Genomic DNA, 19,108 nt, shown 5'->3' on the forward strand with positions numbered 1-19,108 from the left:
TAGTGAAGGGACAGTCCAGATTTTATATACATGTCGTTACAAATGAATTAGTTTGCAACGTACGTACATTTTATTCATGGTAAATTTGTTGATAAAAATTGCAGAAAGCTTCTCGGAAAAACTGAACATTTAAATTATTTACATGCAATTCAATCAAAATCAGGGGTCCTAATTAATCATAGAAAAAATTCTTGCCTCCAAAAACCTTTACGTGCCAAATTTGGTTCCATTTGATTGATTGGTTCTCGAATTACGAGAAAATTTGTATTTCATTTGTATGGGAGCCCACCTTCTAGAGGGAGGAAGGGTCATAATTCCCCTCCTAAAGAGGGGAGGGGTCTCAATACATCATAGAAATAATTCTTGTCTCCTAAAACACCAACATGCCAAATTTTGTTCCATTTGCTAGATTAGTTCTCGAGTTATGCAGAAATTTGTATTTCATTTGTATGGGAGCCCCCCCCCCCCTCTTTGTGGGGGGAGAGGTCTCTAACCATCATAAGAACCTTCGCCGGCCTCAAATACCCCAACATGCAAATTTTCACGCCGATCGGTTCAGTAGTTTTCGATTTTATAAGAAACATACGGGCAGACAGACAGAAATTGATTTTTATAGATATAGATTTCTATGGAAGTCCGCTCTCTTATTGGGGAGGGGTCTCTAACCATCATAAAAACCTTCCCCGGCCCACAAAATCCCCTACATGCAGGGCCCTGACAGCTTTCGTAGCAATGGGTTCTATTTTCAGTCACCTCACTGGTCGACTGCTGGACTGCTCGGTTGCTCAACTGGTCGACTAGACTGCTCAAAGGGCAATCAACTGGACTGCTCAATTGAACTGCTTGACTGGACTGCTCGATTTAACTGCTCGACTGAACTATTCGACTCAACTGCTCGATTCGGCTGATCGAATCAGCTGCTCGATTCAACTGTTCGACTAAGCTACTTGACACGACTGCTCGGCTGGACTGTTCGGTTCGACTGCTCGACTTAACAACTCGATTTCACTATTCGAACGCACTACTTAACTGGTCGGCTGAACCTTTCAATCCGACTGCTCGACACGCCTGCTCGTCTAAACTTGTCAATGCTGAACTTGCTTGAATGATGAACTGCTCGAATAAACTGTTCGATGTGACAAGACTGCTCGACTAGACTACTCGATTTAACTGCTCGACTGGACTGCTCGACTCAACTGCTCGATTCAAATGTTTGACTGGACTGCTCGATTCGACTGCTGGACTGAACTGCACGATTCAACTGCTCGACTTGACTGTTCGATTCAACTGCTCGACTGAACAACTCAACTCAACTGCTCGATTCGACTGTTCGAAAGGGCTGCTCGACTTACTACTCGACCAGACTGCTCTACTCGCCTGCTCGACTCGATTGCTCGTTGCGATATCAACGTACCGCTCATTCGAATCGGTTCGCGGCAGAAAATGGACGGTTCAGAGACACTTACAAAAGAACCATTTTGTCCAAATATAGAATCAATACAGGGGAGATAATGTTTTTATTCAGTTAAATAATGCGAGTGCCCATGCGATGCGAGTGCCCAATGCGAGTATAAAAACTATTAGTTTCATTTTCAGGCTCGTTTATGTACAACATCTTAGAGCTAAATTTTTGCTATCGTTAGATCTTTGCATGCCGTCATGCAAATAAATTTAATATAAAGCTTACTAATACAAAGATTAAAAATCTTCGCAAACACTGTTAAATGGAATGTATCCGCAGTTGTCTTGACAGGCATTTAGAGTAAGGTGCGGGTAAAAGTGCAATTCAATGATTTATCGGTACAGCTTCCGAGTAAATTGACTACATTGGCATAGATGGGTGACTACTTTGACAGCTGGAATCTAACGTAAACTTTATAGCAGCGTTTTACATCACTCATATATCTGTTCTGAAAATACGGTGAAAAGAATTAACAAAATATATTTCGCTTTTCCTTAATTTAATCTAACCACGTCAAGCGCCTTGCGGGGTAAAAGTGCGATTCACGGACGGACCAAAAGTACGATTCATTGAGGAGGCAAAGATGGTTAGCTAATTATATACAACTTTAGGCACTATATTACAGATACTAGAAATGGAAGATCTGCAGAAAACTGTGTACTCTACAGATGTTGGCCGAAGAAAAACAATGTTTTTCCGCTGATGAAGCAAAAAACAAACGTTTGGAAAAGTTTCGATCTAACGGAGGCTGCAATACACCAGCGCAAAATAGGAAAGGTGCAAATTGAGAATATTCCTTACCGAAACATAACGCAGATTGAAGATAATATGGTTTTGTAAGCTACTTTTGTCCTAATTTCAAGGATTCGAACTTCGCACTTTTGCCCGCGGTATTAGTACTTTTGCCCTGCTAGTAGGGTAAGAGTGCGAATCGGCACTGGATCAGAAGAAAGAAAGAAAGAAGAATTTGTTTTGCAAAACACTATTACCGCAGATGATTTATAGTTGAATGTGAAGACATTGAGCTACTGCAGCACTATAAAATATATTATGTTGTTGTCCTTCTTTATATCTCACGAAAATTGATGTCAACTTCAAACATCGCACTTATGCCCCGCCCTACTCTATACTTCCCGGATCGTAAGATTCGGGCTCAACTAGTCAATGATAAGCAGCTAAATGTTTATCTGCCAACCAACCAAAACGAAAATTTAACCCATAATTAGTTACAGTTCCTCGTGGCCACTGAGCTGACATCACTATAGTTTTAGGCTGACAAAGTCAGCCAAATTACCCAAATATTTTAAAACTGCAAACCATGGGATAAACCATTTTTTACTCATAGGTACAATATGGTTCTGTTGCACGCTCCGGTGGCTAGATTGAGTCGAGGATTTCCCGATTAGCCCGGCAACCTGTTGTGTGCTTCTATATGTGCACATCATAACATACGGAGGCACTATATCCTTCGCAGCTCAGCAATCAGCCGCCCGGTCCACATAAGCCACCAATGCTTCTATCTAGCGGGACCTCGAATGCTGCTGCTGCTACGTCGTGGTTTCGCTCCGGCTGGCTGCAATCAACGATCGTTCCAATGCAAACGTTGGCTGGTAAAGACCGCAAAACAGAAATCGAAAGCAATCGAAAAGTGAATTGAATTGGCGAGCTATTGATTTAGTGATTGACATTTTGCGGCACAATGAAGTATGAATAGAAGGGAATGTGATAGGGAAAAACCTGTGCATGTTTACCCATTTACTTTGTTGCTTCTAAAAAGGCGCTAACAATGGGCACCATCATTCATTCGAAGCGATGGTTTTAAGCATATCGTAATATTGGGTGATTTATTATTCAAATTAATTATTTATAGTGGCAATTTAAATCATTTGTTAAAAGGATTTTTTCTTTTCTTTAACTCAATTCTGAGTAAAGACAAACAACATGACTGCATGCTTGTGCCATAACCGACAATAAAACGTCACTTGAGGATCACGTCCTTCAACCGGCAACAAGATTGTCCACGCGCGCGCGCGTCTTGCATTCGTCCATTAGCTCATTAATCTCTCAGACAACACGATTCCCGAGAAAATGGCAGTCGACGACTAATGGGCAAGCATGTATGTAGAAGCTCCTCAATCTCCGTCCGATACCTGTTGGTTGAGCTACCGGAGCTTTGTCGGAGTCAATTGTACCGGCGCGGCAGTGGCGGTCTCAATTTCCCAACAACAACAACAACGAACGGTGTGATGTGCGATTGTGGTGTTGAAAATTTGCTAAACTATGACCCACTGATACACACCGGGTGTGGGTATGGCGGCGGCTGATGGCTTTTGTCTGCGTGTTCGAGCCGGTCGCTCCGGCCCGGTAATTAGAGGTCGAAAGGGTAGCATCTAAATGAACCGTAATTGGTTTGTTGGCACGCTCGAAATGAATTTTCCCTGTTTCCACTACCCTCCTTCAATACGACCGGATTAGACGACCATCAGCAAAGCAAAGGCGCGCGCGCGTGTGGACAGTCTCGAACCGAACATGTATGATTGCTTTCTGCGAGTTTTTCACCTCTACCTTCGGATGCAAGATATCTCCGGTTTGCGGACAAACGAGCGAGAAGCTACAATTGCGATCTCTCTCTTGGGGTTTGGGGCAAAAACAATGTTGGATCGAGTGGTATTCATTCCGAGTTATAATTACCCTGGTCGACCTGGACCGGAATTAGCAATGGCTTATGTGCATTATTTGTAAGTACAAGCGCATGTGTAGTTTGCATACTACAGCGAGGTATTGAAATTAAAGATGATTTTTTTTTTTTCAAAGTCAAAGTAAGATCAACCATGGCTAATGGTCATGCTCACGAGCATCTTCGATGTATAGTTTAAAAGTAGTTTTACTAAAATTTGGATTCTCCATTAAAAGACGATTATGAAAAAAGTATCACTATCTACTTTACCGAAAACAATTCTTCGGTATGCATCATCTTTTAATTTTGCTAATTAGTTTGTTGATTTCGCCACAATCTCGCTCATTGTGCAATATCTATTTCAATTTTGTTTAGTCCCATCTTCTAAATATTTATTAAAGAAAACTATTAAAAAAGTTTTGTTAATTATTTTGTAATACCTGAGAAGATTGCAACCACTGGTTTTCTCTGGGGCGGAAATAGGAGCATTTAAATTTCCTCAAGAAATTTAACTCTTGATGTCAATATCAAAAACAATATAGAGTAACGAGGGGTAAAAGTGCGATGTGGGTAAAAGTGCGATTCAATGATTTATCGGTGAAGATTCCGAGTAAGTTTTCTACATTGGCATGGATGAGTGACTACTTTGACAGCTTGGATCTAACGTAAACTTTGGGTGCTTACGAAGCATTGTTGCAGAGCTATGTGCAAATGTTATTTTAGCGCGGTTTTGATGTAATTTTTCGTCATAGTGCAAATACGATATCAACCGGAGGATATTACTTGTTGAACATTTGTAGCAGCGTTTTACATCACTCACAAATCTGTTTTGAAAATACGGCGAAAAAAATTTACAAAATAAATTTTTCTTTTCCGTAATTTAATCTAACCCCGTCAAGCGCCTAGCGGGGTAAAAGTTCGATTCACGAACGGGGCAAAAGTGCGATTCATGGACGAGGCAAAAATGTATAGTTAATTATATAAAGCTTTAGGCACGATATTACAGATACTAGAAATGAAAGATCTGCAGAAAACTGTGTGCTCTACAGATGTTGGCCGAAGAAAAACAATGTGTTTCCGCTGATGAAACAAAAAACAAACGTTTAGAAAAGTTTTGATCTAACGGAGGCTGCTCTAAAATAGGAAAGGTGCAAATTGAGAATATTCCTTACCGAAACATAACGCAGATTGAAGATAATATGGTTTTGTTAGCTACTGCTGGGCTAATTTCATGGATTCTAGCTTCGAACTTTTGCCCCGCGGTATTCGCACTTTTGCCCCGCTAGTGGGGTAAAAGTGCGAATCTGCACTTGATCAGAAAAAAGAAGAATTTATTTTGCAAAATACTATTACCGTAAATGATTTATAGTTGAATGTGAAGACATTGAGTTACTGCATCACTATAATATATATTATGTTGTTGTCCTTCTTTATATCTTGAGCAGCGACGGAAGGATATCATCGCCAAGACTGCTCATAAGATCCTGTTGGGTGCTCTTGACTGCCCTGCTGTTCTGTCGCAGCTTCAGCTATACTGTCCCCTTCGGCCTCAAAGGAACCAACAGTTCCTACGCGTCGATTCACACCGTACTAACTATGGACTTCATGACCCAGTTCGTCGTATGGCTTTGGAGTACAATAGTCGCGGAAATAGCATGGACTTTTAGCTACTTTTTGGTGCAGTTTTTAAAATGTTGGTTTGTGTATTTAAGTTATTTTACTGATTTTGTACTATGTATGTTTATTGTATATCGATGTAAAAGACACTGGGTTTTTGTGCCACTTTGAGTAAGAGTATGTAACTTACTCAAGGTGGCTTTTCCCAGTCCAATCTAATTTCATTAAGACGTAAAGTCGGATGAATTGAATCAAATAAATAATAAATAAAATAATAATAAATATCTCACGAAAATTGATGACAACTTCAAACATCGCACTTATGCCCCGCCCTACTCTATACACACACTTAAAAAAAGCCCCGAAGTCAGTAAAATTTTGCTGAGATTTGAACAGCCGAGCGTTCGGTAAAATTTTTTATGATACCAAACGTTAGTAAAGATCCGTAAACGTCAATTCAATCAAACGTCATTTTCACCGAACGCACGGCTGTCCAAATCTCGGCAAATTTTACCGAGTTTTCTAAATGTGTAAGTTTTAAAATCCTACGCTGTCCGAAAAAAAAATTAAGGATCTCTTCTTCAAGATACAAACGCGAACTTGACGTAGCACTGCAGTTGTAAGTTTAATTCATCTTTTTAATACTAAAATTTAATAATTTGACAATTTTTCTATAAGCTTTCTGACCTACAAACCGTCAGTATATACGTTTTACACCAACTTTCAACAATAAAGTTACGTAATTAAGAAACAGTGTAAATAGAAAAGGCCCCATGTTACTGCCTTGAGGTACGCCAGAGTTCTTTGTAAACGGAGACGGACGGTACAAATTGTGTTTGAAACATAAACAAATTATTTTAAATCAACCTAATGTTTTTGTGTTGATCTATTAATGAAGATAGATATTTGAATAATTTTTGTAACGATAATTTTTCCACGATATAAAGAGAAGTAAAAATTAATATCTCAGGATTCCATTGGAATAAATTTGACAGCATTTTTCACCATAGGAAAGCTATTTTCATGTGCATTCCGAGGATAGGGTATTTGATTACGGCACATAGTAGTTTCTTGATGTGGTAATCGCATGAAAGGCATTTTACTTAATTTTCTCGACGTCAGAGCTAGTAACTTTCAATTGAACTAGCTTCAATAGATTCTTACTTGTACTACTTGAATAATAAAATACAGGGTGTTAGGTAGCTTAGTGCAAATATTTCAGGGGGTGATAGAAGATCATATTTGACAGAAAAAAATCCTTCTACGCATATGGCTAAATCTCAATTGTTACAGAGTTATTGAACATTTTCAGCTTTCGGTTCTTTTTACCTCAAATTAGCTCTGGTACAAAAACTATGCTACTGTGTTACCTGACTCATAACGAATATACGTTATATACGGGGGAGGGTCTCGTAACTCACAAACTTTGTGGTTTTTCGTTTAATTGATCATAAATTCGAATAGAGCATACAAATATCAACTATATAACATAAGAAATTACATGTTTACTCCAAAAATAAAAGCATGAGAGATTTTAGAATTTCGGAAATAGGGTTCGTTATGAGCAGGGATGGTTCGATCACTGACTCAATTTTGGTTCATTTGACAGTACCATCTCAGTCGAACAAAATTTGACAAAGTGATGTATAGGATAAATGTAGAGCTAGTTATTAACTACAATTTTACTGAACAAAGTTTTGCTGTATCTTTTGTATTTACAGTGCTACAATGCTAGTGCCTTTTTAGTAACTAAGTGAACGTTCATTTAGTCACTAATGAGTTACTAGCATTGTAGCGCCGTAAGTACAAAAGATATAGCAAAACTTTATTCAGCAGAATTGTAAATAACAAGTAGTTCTACAAATGTCCCATATACAACTATGGCAAATTTTGCTCGACTGAGACGGTACTGTCAAATGAATCAAAATTGAGTCAATGTGATCGAACCATCCCTGGTTATGAATCAGGTAACACAGTAGCTAGCTCAATTATTTACTTTCATTCAAAAGCTGAGAAAATTTTATATTGAAAATTGCATTTAAACCTCCCACTTTATGAGATTTAGTAACTTTTAAGAAGCAATAAGCTATAAAATAAGTGTTTCTCAAGGCATTTTTATCGAATTTCTCCTAAAAATGTGTGATAAAACTGATTGCTGTTATTCACCAATTTAAAGCTCTTGTACCGTTCTACAATTAGTTCTTTAACATAAAACGTCTATCTTATTTTGTTTCGTTGCAATTTTATTTTGAGCATATGTTTTTGAGTGTTGGGAAACACTTATTTCAAAGCTTTTTGCTTCTTAAAAGTTATTAAATCTCATAAAGTGGAAGGTTTAAATTCAATTTTCAATACAAAATTTTCTCAGCTTTCGAATGAAAGTAACAGAATTGAGCTAGCTAGCATAGTTTTTGTACCACACACTTAAATTTTTTTTACCGAACTCTAAGCAGCCGAACGTTCGGTAAAATTCGATGGCGCCAATCGACGTTTACGGGTCATTAGTAATGTTTGGCATCATAAAAAATTTTTACCGAACGTTCTGCTGCTCAGAGTTCGGTAAAATTTACGATAATTTACCGAACTCGGTCCTTTTTTTTAAGTGTGCAGAGTTAATTTAAGGTAAACAGAACCGAAAGCTGAAAATGTTCAATAATTCTGTGACGATTGAGATTTGGCCATATGCGTAGAAGGATTTTTTCCGTCAAATATTATCCTCTATCACCCCTGAAATATTTGCACTAAGCTAGCACCCTGTATATATTGAAGAAGTGAAGATCTCGTCAGATCCACCTAACACCGCTTGTCCATCAATTTTTCAACACAAACAACCACAAATGAAACAATAGGAAGACAAATCTCGGATCATCCGGTGGTTATCTTATCAATTTATCATAACTCGACCGACGGAACAAATATCATCATCCATCCCCCGTGCCATTTATGCACTGTTCCAAGATAGACTAACATAGTGAATTAAGCACAACACGTTCGCGGTAGTCGACAGAAGCTTTAAACCACAGAGTCGCGCCCGCTTCTCATCCCTCGAAACCTAAGAGAGAGAGAAGCCAGCTTAGTTCTTCTTCTTCTTATATTTGATGCAGAAAATTCAAATAGTACAAATAGTGAATCAAGTCAGCATTCTCGGGTTTAGGAGTGGTTTGAAATTTAATCGCAAATAAATACTTCCCCTGTTTTATTGAATGAAGGTAGCCTGGTTTACAGTGACAATTTGTACTCGGTTCCTGCTGACAGTTCGGACTGACAGAACAGAAAATTCCCAGCTGGCTCTTCTCTCTCAGCTCGAAACCGCAGATTTTTAGTGGTTCTAAAGTGAGAAGAGGTAAAGTCCTCTTCTCGCTCTTTCCCTGGTTAGCTTTACCTGGATTTTCTTGCTTATCGAGATGACTTTATACATTCTAGAACACCTCGATCAACATTAGCAGAAAACTTTCTTGACCTAAATCGGAACATCATTACAATGAATTATGTAAAATATAGGACAAAAATCAACATGAAATTTACATCCACTAATATTTGAACTTTAATCATTAATTAAACTGTAATTTCGATTTTTCGATATCCAACAAGATCTGGTGAATTGGCTCATTATTGCTTACTAGAGATGGTCGGGTAGCGGAAAATTTGCCCGAAACCCGCACCCGTACCTGTACCCGCCGGGTTCGGGTCGGGTTCGGGTATTGAAAAAAAAATAATTTGCGGGTTCGGGTCGGGTACGGGTTCTTAATTTTTGTTTTCGAAACCGGGTACGGGTCGGGTCGGGTATCTCTATTGACCACATTTAACACTAAAGATGGTCGGGTACCCGGGCCCGTTCCGTACCCGACGGGTTGCGGTCGGGTTCGGGTATCAAAAAGAAGAAACCTGCGGGTTCGGGTAGGGTACGGGTTTTTAATTTTTTTTTTCTTAATCGGGTACGGGTCGGGTTCGGGTATTCAAATTTTCATACCCGACCATCTCTATTGCTTACCCGACTAGCACAGTTGTTATAAACTAGTTGTGGTAACCGATTCATGACTAATTTCAGTCATAAATATGTTGCAGCAACCATAAATGACAAAAGTGTGCTGCTTGGGTAGTAACATTAAATTCCTAGCCATCCCTTACACATAATGAATTTTTAGGAAATTTTTATGAGAATTAAGGATATTCCGAATAAGATCCGAATAATCCGAATAATCCGAATAATTTAGAACTATTGTTTATCAGCAGTGTTGGGCACCGCTAATTCGCTAATTCGCTAACCGACTAATCGAGAAACGCTAGTTATACTTTATAATTTATACTCAGACTAGCCGAATTGTTGCTGGGCTATGATTGCAAATAAAGTGCCGCTGTTTATTTGAAAATTAACAAGCTATAAAGCATTTTATCCATTATAATAGGTTTTGATCTTAGGTAAATTAAGAAAAGTCATGTAATAAATGTAAATTACAAATAATTTGTACAGCGATAGATGTAACCGATGGTTACAAGTTTTTGTATTGTCTCCGCCAATTTAGTATGCTATTTCAAACTGCTCGAAAACGCCCCTTCCTAAGTCCACCTCCGAGCAAACTGTCGACAGTTGGAGTGATAGCTCTCCAAGTCTGCGGACGGAGAGATGATTCCGAGAGGAAAGTTTGCTCCGATGTGGATAGCGAGTACCCATCGCTGGACGAGCTGTCATCTGTGTGGGTTATAGCGTTCCACGTCTTATAGACGGATCGGTAACTCAGACGGGACGGCTCGACCAAATGGAACACAATGACCGTATGGGTTATAACATTCCATGTCTGCGGACGGAACGGTAACTCACGGTGGGTAGCTTCATTAATACAACCACGAATACTCGCAACAGTATGGGTGATAACCATCCAAGCCTGCGGGCGGACGGATCACTCATACATAGCCGTGTTCAGAGGTATCGAAAATACAACTAAGGTATTCAATACCACAGGGGGATACTGCCGAGGGAATTGTTACCAAAAACGGCCTATTGTTTGAAATCGGAAAGCTTTTGAAAGCCCGATTACAAACATAGAGAAGCTTTAAAAGGCTCAACGCAAATATTCAAACTGAATTCGATCTCGAAAATCTAACGAAGTTAGAGGTGCGCGCGGTGAGTCGTAAGAAAAGTTTTTTAAATTTATTGTGAGTTGTTGTATTGCTGTTTCATTGTGCAACGAGAAAGTGTTTAGTTTAAAGTGGAATAGTTCTACGAGATAACACCCACAAAAGGGAAACTAAAGAACCATATTAGTGAACCCAAATCATAGAAACAAAAGGGCCTAGAGGGCCTTTTTGTTCTCGGTTCTATTCCACAGTTCGACGGAGTGCAGTGGTTAATCGCCTCCGTATTGATCGTCAGTGGCGGCAAGGGCCGGTTACGTCTACCATCGGCGCCGTTCGACGTTATTCACACCACCCGCGACCAGGGAGATCGACCCGTGCGTCCACGGGCTATTGAAGCCAGCTTCGAAGAGAACCATTCGGGGGCCTGGACAGGCCTAGCACGTCGGTGGAATCATCGCCGAATGGAGAGGAGCATCGTGTAAAACAGAAACCAACTTAGTGGTACACCAGCAAAGTCAAAAGCGCAAGTACAGTAGGATAAGAATTATAGGGCCCAGGGAAAGAATAAAACGGTACCGTAAATTGTTAAACCAGTCTTTGCCACAAGAAGCAACATTATCCACAATTTTACATCCGGTTTGCTATTCGTCTTTCCGAACTCAAAAAGGAGTGGTTAGTCCTCGTCGTTGAGTTTTCATTCGCAATTTTGATTGGTTATCTGGTTGGTCCTCGACAGCATCAGGTCAAGTGGTTACATTTTCCCTCTGGTAAGATTACAACCATGATTAATGGTTTATTTCGGCATCTGCTGTGTACGAGTGAAGTTACGTGCTTGTATTAATTTAGCCCCGAGACACACACCCTAGTTCCCATCTGCATTTCCCTTCCCCAACCGCTGAGCAGTTAGAGGCTAACATAGATTACAATGCAAGTTGTTGCGATATGTTCAAAAATAAACAGTTACTGTTAATTTGCAGTTTGCGATTAGTGACTAGCGAAATTTACACGACTATCGAGCAAATTGCATCGGTTAGCGAATTAGCGAATTAGCGGTGCCCAACACTGTTTATCAGAAATCCTCGTATTGCCCTCAATCTTATTCAGAATAAAGGTGATCGGCTCGACTGCTGTAACTAACCCACTTAACGCCGGTGAACGGCGCTTCTAAGGTACTCTTCCAGGTCCTGTTACGCCTGCTGTCACCGATAGCACAAGGTTTCAGGCGGGCTTCACGGCACCCATACGGACCAAATTTTACCATCCGAGAGACCTTGCTTCCCAGTTGGCCTCGAGGTAAGATGCTGGCCTAATAAGCCAGTCGTCATATGTTCGAATCTCGGTTGGGAGAGGCTGTTAGAGTCAATAGGATCGTAGCAACTAACCCTGCAATTGTCCTGTACTTTAACAACAGCTGGTTGCGAAATCTGTCATATAAAAACAGAAGGTCAAGTTTCGATAACGGAATGTAGCACCTAGGCTTTGCTTTGCTTTGAGACCTTGCAGAAATGTCGCGAGTATACCGTTCCCACGCACCACATTTTTATTGATTTTAAAGTAGTATACGATACAGTCGATCTAGAGCAGCAATAGCAGCTAATGCACGAACGCGGTTTCCGGACAAATTAACGCGACTATAGCCCTGATGGTGTTGTATAGCAGATGAGTTTCTCGTATCGTGATCGTGATCACTGTTGACGCTAATCACGGAGGACCAATGCGCTCTTTCCGTGTTCGACCGGAAGGTGCTGCAGACGATATTTGATGGAGAACAAACTAAAAGCGGAGAGTTTCGGATGCGTATTAATCACGAGCTACAGGCACTGCTTGGAGGAACCGTAAATCTGGCGAAAATCGGTAGATTACGATAGACCGGACACGTCATAAGGATACCGGACGACAGTCTAAGTTGCGAAGCCCACACTTGTGTGGTCTAATTTTCACACACCTTGTAATGTATTTTCCTTGTAACCAACACGCCGGTTTGAGCATCTCTCTAAGACTCTTATTTTTTCAACGAATTACGACAACTTTTTGCGGGTGTGTATTCAGGTATCAGTTACGATCGTCGGCCTCGCTCGTAATTGTAACCCGAGTAATCGATACCGAATGAGTTGCACAGAAAGACGCTACGGGACTGTGCGTTCGCATGTGTGTAGGTAGCAGAATGTATGCCCACAATACCGGTTGTTGTTTGTTGTACGCTTGCGTCAGTGGCATAAACGTTAGATGCTATACTTCTTATACTCGCTCGCATGTGAGTGGGTGTGTTGATCTCTTCAATAACCCCACCGGCACCGGGAAAAGAGGGGCCTAGCGTGTTAAGATGACTCGACTAACTCGAAAGCGCCTGGAAAATTGTTTGGACGACTGCTTGAAGCAGCACGAGCCTGCCCAGTTCTACGCTGATGACGGCGACGACAACGTGCGACCATCGTTTTTCAAATTTTAAATGGTTAAATTCTGATTGAACATTAGTAGCCTGTTAACCAGCCACAAACAAAAGCGTTTCACTAATCGGTATTATACGATACCTCTTAGTAGCTGACAGTAGCTGACAACAGCAGAAGCCTACGATTAGACATCGAATTGACCTGGAAATTAAATAAAAAGAAAACTAATCCAATTTAATTCTACTATGTATATTTTATTCTTTACAGATACGTATTTCGCCTACGACTTGCAGGCTTCCTCAGTGTTTGTTTTCGAATATACATAGTAGAATTGAATTGGATAAGTTTTTTTTTTATTTAATTTCCAGGATTCGTATTCTACTAAGACGCTCCAAAAACTTCAGTCAATCGAAATGACACCTTCTAAAAACTGTATGTACCTAGTTCTACGTCAGCCGTGTGATCGTTGTCGGACGGATTTATCTTTCAATGTTTTATAAGTAATTTCGAAAGAAAATCGCTTCTTTACTAAACTGTATAGAAAGAAATATTGCATAATTTGTGTCCACTCTCAGTCCACTTAATTTTAATTTTCAATTTTATGAATCAACCATTTCGTGTTATCAAAAACAAATACTTTGTACGAGCTAAATTGAGGTGCGGTGAAATCGAACCATGGTAAATCAAAATTTTAATACATTACTTTCTGAAAAAATAGAAAATTTAGAATGACAATACAAGTTTGGTTTTTAAAGAAATTTCATCTTTACTCCACTTTACTCCAGTATTCCCTAACAGTTTAACGTGAAAGTTTGGAGGGTAACTCATTGAAGCGTCCGCCAACAGGCGGATTTTTGATCTACCGCTACTTGGTGCTGACTATTTTCCGCTAGCATACTTTTTTTTCAGAGCCCCAAAAGTTCTGATTGACCTTGTTTCGGGATACTTTGAAGGTAATTGTCTTTAGTACGAATTTGACTCCATTGGCTTTGTACCAGGCTAGCGTACTCTGATACCAAAACTAGCCAAAACAGTACTGGAAAGTCATGTTTCCGTAACTTTTCTGTAAAAATGAACTTAACGGTATCGTCGATAATTGACCCATCATAGATGATGGTATAGTACTGGTTACCCAGAAGCATTATATTCAAGAAACATTATAATTGTTTAGGTTCTACTTAAAAATTTATCAACTTTTATCGTTTTTGTCGTATAAAAAAAATCGAAAACTAGTAGAATTTGTATTAAAAATTTTGTATTTTTTTCGAAAAGAAGCTCTCAAGCATGACTGCTCCACAGCTGACAATCATTTTTCATCTTTTTTCACCGGTCATCTTCTGTTGAGTAATTAAATTCGCTTTTAATGCAAGTTGGTCGGTTGGGTGGTAACCAGACCACAGAAACTTAAAGCACTAGTAAGTACTCATCAGCTGCACCAGCAGTAGAGTTGTTAAGTAACAACATGGGCCAAAAATAGTCCCCAACAACAACAACAACGGTGTTAACCATTTACGACTGTTGTCTCGGCTCTTTTAACGATTGCTTCATTTAATGCAATGTGGTTTAAATTCAAACAAATTGCAGCTAAAGTGGGAAGTGTTTTAATATCTGTCCGAATTGAAAAAATTAAATCGTTTACTGAATGAAATGACTCCTTTCCCGGATAAAAGCAACATTATTAATTAGTGCACGGTGATTCCCTCGGCTAAACACCACTGGTAGGTAACTGAATGTTTTCTGGGAAATGATCCCAAGCCCGCGGGGTAATCAAAATGCAGCGTCTTACTGCGGAGAGAGCGAACATTGCGAAAGCGAGACCAGTTTAAGCGACGTTAAATGAGACGTCTCCGCCGCAAGTAATTGCACTGTTGTCGGTTGAAGTTCACCGCAATTCACCGAAACCTGAACGTTATTATTAATTTTATTTTTAAAAATGACAGATGTGAATAGGTAACGAATAGTTTAATCTTGAAGGAATTCAAGTATTTCAAGACCACAACAATGAATTTCCAACAGAACTGACTATGTAACCGAAGTCGTCTCTGGTAGGTATTTCGTGTCGAATGAAAGGTCACCGCCATTTGCTGGGACATAATCGATTAATCACCTACCAACCTAGAGAGCCGCCAGCCAGCCAGCCAGGGCCAGGTCGATCGACATTCCGTGTGGCAACAAACAGGTGCCTGCGTACACGTTGCCTACGAAAGAGGGAACTCCCTCATCGACACCGGTTCCTCATCGCCAGTCGAACCCGAACCAGTTGTTGGTTTTGTAGGTTTATCTTTCACCTCCAGGGACGACAATGGTTGGGTTGACTTCGTGCGAAAGTATGTGCCCAGCAATACCTTTCACTTTTTGCTCGACTGGCTGACTGACTGACTGACTGACTGACTGGTTGTGGTCGAGTCGATTTTTCACCATTTCTTTTTGGGAGAACAAAAGAACCACCAACAGCGATGTCCTCAAGCCATTCACTGGTGTTCATGTCCTTTACAGGTTGCAGGTTATGATCAAAATTGGTGTAATTTTCTTAACCTATTTTTTAACCAGATATTGAAGAATTTCATTGTTCACCTCGTATTGTGAGGATAACTGTTAAGTGGTATAATTTTGAAGGAAAATATGAGCTTCCAAGGTTTTGAAGCATTTTTTCGATGAGCTTGCAGTTGGATAGTCCAATCCTAGAACTGAAAACTAAGTTGTTTGATTTTTTTAGCAACCTAAAACGTATAACTGCGTTTTACTGCACTAAAACAATACAATTACTATGTAACAAAATCCATTTTATAATTTACATACTACTATGAACTGAAAAATAATTGTGACCTAACGCCCCTCCTCTGACTACGAACGCTATAGTTGGGTATTTTTTCTTCCTACTAATCAAAAGTATCGCCATGCAATCTAAATTAATCATTTCAGGTATTTCTTAATAGAACACTCGAAGCCACGACACGACGATATGTTTAAGCTAGAGTTTAAGCAAACGCCACGAAGCTCGGTCACCTGTAAACCCCCCGCCGTCCGGTGTTTCAAAGGAGGGCCCACCAACATGCGATTGAAATGCGTGTGCTGTTCGGACGGTCCGAGGACGTGATGGCGAGCAACCGAGCCGGTAGGCAAAATCACAGAGATTGTCCGTCTTTCTGTCCGCTCGGGTGCAATTAATCTAATGTATGCGTGTTGAATTATTGCTATGTGCACGGTACTTAGAAAAAACACTGAATGTGTCGAAACATGGTGTTAACTATGAATCATTCTGACACATATTTTACCAACCCGGCGGCGCCCGGCCTGGTAGCAAATGGGGACACGTTCCATTAAATCCGAGCTACTAAAATGTCTTTTATCGCGTCCGAATTGCAGCACTCTTTTAAGGTCAAAACAAATGGTATAATTAGAGCGCCTCGGCGGGTTTCGAAACCGCCACCTACCTGTTCGAGCACCTCCTCCAGCGGTTGACCGGCCGTTTGGATCAACGATTCGATGGCGGGTATCTCCTGGCTGATGGCATTCTCGGTCGCGACCAGCGAAGCCGTCACCGACGATGACGTTCCGGACAGGCTGTTCGAGTGAATTCCGGTGGCAACCGTCGAGGAGGACAGCGACGACGAGCAGTTCGTTCCGACGGACTGATCGAGCGAGGTATTGCTGGAGCTGATGTTGTTCTGACTGGCACTGTTCCTGCTGAGCAGTGGACTCTGGTGCGGGTTCGTGGGCCGAACGAAGTACTGCTTAACGCCGACAACCTGCGAGGAGGCGGGAAAAACGAGAGAGGAAAAAGAACTGGTTAATGAAAAATTCACACTTGCAGATTTAGCATAGTTTCTAGTTTCAATGGGTACCGGAAAGACATATGCAAAAACGAGGCCACCATCGTGGCAGCACAGCGGCACATAGTGCCGCTCATCTATTAATCGATCGAGACGCTGTAGCAAAGATCAGGTGATTGTTTCTTTTTTCTCTCTTTCCTATTGGCTTGATGCCCAAGGAACACTTTAATCTACCTTGATTCGCAACCAGGCAATGATTGGATTTTTTGTATCCCCTCATTAGGTTTCAGGCTACGCGAGGAGCCAAGGGTTATCCATCCACGGTATGCAGCCAGTCGATGGGACGTCATAAATTGGCACTCCACCACCGGTGTTCGGTAGTAACTGGCAGATGAGACGAAGTGCGGAACTAATCGATGATATGATTAAATACGATGAGATACTGGAAATGCCGTTTTTCCTTGTTATTTTACGGCACCAAACCACACGCGTAATTGGGGAAGTCATTGTTGGAGCTTTTTGCCGGCCATTCTTGCTTGCCTGGCACAGGCAGGTGCCACTAATAGCGCCCGTCCCGGGGAAACAAAAAGAATCGATGTCGCGCGATCACCTGTGCCCCACTGAAACGGGGAAATCGGGTTCAGTACTCATTAAATCTTGATGAGATGGATCATATAGGTGTCTATACGAAATAACCCTCCGCCGGCTAGCGGTAATATGATTTGAACAGTACGCCATTGGTTCCGGATACAGCGCAATCTCAATAGCATTTTTAGGTAAACAAAAACAGTGATGGCAGCGTACTCTATGAAAGATTTCTGGTTCCGGTATTCAGGATTTTTATGATACAACCATGTCTGAAATGTAAGATTAAAATGTCTGTAAAACTGTGAACCTATATAATTTAGGTTCTCATTTTAATTGTTTAGTACAAAGACGTCCGACCGCTGTTCCAGTAAAGGTCATGTAAAAAGTTTTGAACACAGACGAATAACACGTTTCCGGTTATGGTTAAAAACAATTGAGAAACTAGGATTACTATAAAGCCTATACTTTTGATCCGAGATATTCTATTGCATGAGGAATCTATAGAAATCTTCGGATCTTCGGATTTTTATCTGATCTCTAACGTTCTGACTTACTCTCGTTTCTGGTTCATTGACATTCACGATGAAGTTCGAAAAAACTACTTGAAGAAAACATCACATTGGAAAACGCCTCCAAAAGCAGTGTAAAAACTAACTGAACGTTAGCTTAGAACGTAATCTTAATTCTTAAACAGACTAAAAATTGAACGAAATGGAAAAAAACAACGCTTGATGTCTGACAGGATTGAATAAGAAATAATCCAACAGGTAGGGTTTATTTCTAATTCCCGTCGTAGTAAGGAAAGTCACTCTAATTTTCATCATTTCTTAGGTGGATTTGATGAATACTCTGAAAGTTCTGCTACTAATTCGACTCAAACACCTTTATCTTCCGATCCGTGCCCCTAGTATTCACTAAAAAGCGATTATTAAAGCATTTTATTGAAATTACGCAACTGACTTTACATCTTAAATTCGTCGTACCGTTTTAAAATCCGTCAATCAACATCGTTTTCATCGTCCGAACTAAAAATAACAATAATGTTTACGAAGCTAGTGCGCGTGTATTTGTGTAGGACGGCATGACAAATGTTATTTTGCAAAATTTCTGCAGGTCATGTAAGTTTTCCCGGCTGCAGAATAACGACAATGCGTTGCGTGAGTTATTTTCGTTTTATGAATGACGGAAATTGAAACGTTTACTTCTTCGCCGCACGGAAAAACGTAGGAAATTTGGCTGTTAGGAATTCTTTAATGAAACAAAGATCTAAGCTCACTTTGATTGATCGCGTATGATAGCCAACGAACTAAAATATTAGGGAATAACTAATTTTGCATTGTGTGTCATAAAAATCGCTAACATTTTTAATATTTGTGTTGAATAGGACGGGAATAGGCAATTACGACGAAGCAGCAACATACCCTAGTATGTTTTTTACTGTTTTACTGCATCAATTCAATTCAAATTGATACAATAAGATCCGCCTTGAAGGTTTAAGTAGTGGTTATTAAATTTCAAAAGTACA

The 19,108-nt window shown here is 40.3% G+C and overlaps 1 protein-coding gene across 4 annotated transcripts in view; it reads right to left on the reverse strand.

Moving 5' to 3' along the window:
- The window catches only part of LOC128738028 (RNA-binding protein fusilli), a 204,189-nt gene that overhangs the window by 95,332 nt on the left and 89,749 nt on the right, over nt 1-19,108 (reverse strand). For all 4 annotated transcript variants that reach the window (XM_053832836.1, XM_053832837.1, XM_053832834.1 and 1 more), the window contains exon 3: nt 16,657-16,971. In XM_053832836.1, coding sequence (XP_053688811.1) covers nt 16,657-16,971 — 315 coding nt within the window. The remainder of the gene's footprint in view (nt 1-16,656; nt 16,972-19,108) is intronic.

The sequence above is a fragment of the Sabethes cyaneus genome, chromosome 2 (assembly GCF_943734655.1).
Source record: "Sabethes cyaneus chromosome 2, idSabCyanKW18_F2, whole genome shotgun sequence".
In the NCBI taxonomy this organism is placed as follows: Eukaryota; Metazoa; Arthropoda; class Insecta; order Diptera; family Culicidae; genus Sabethes; species Sabethes cyaneus.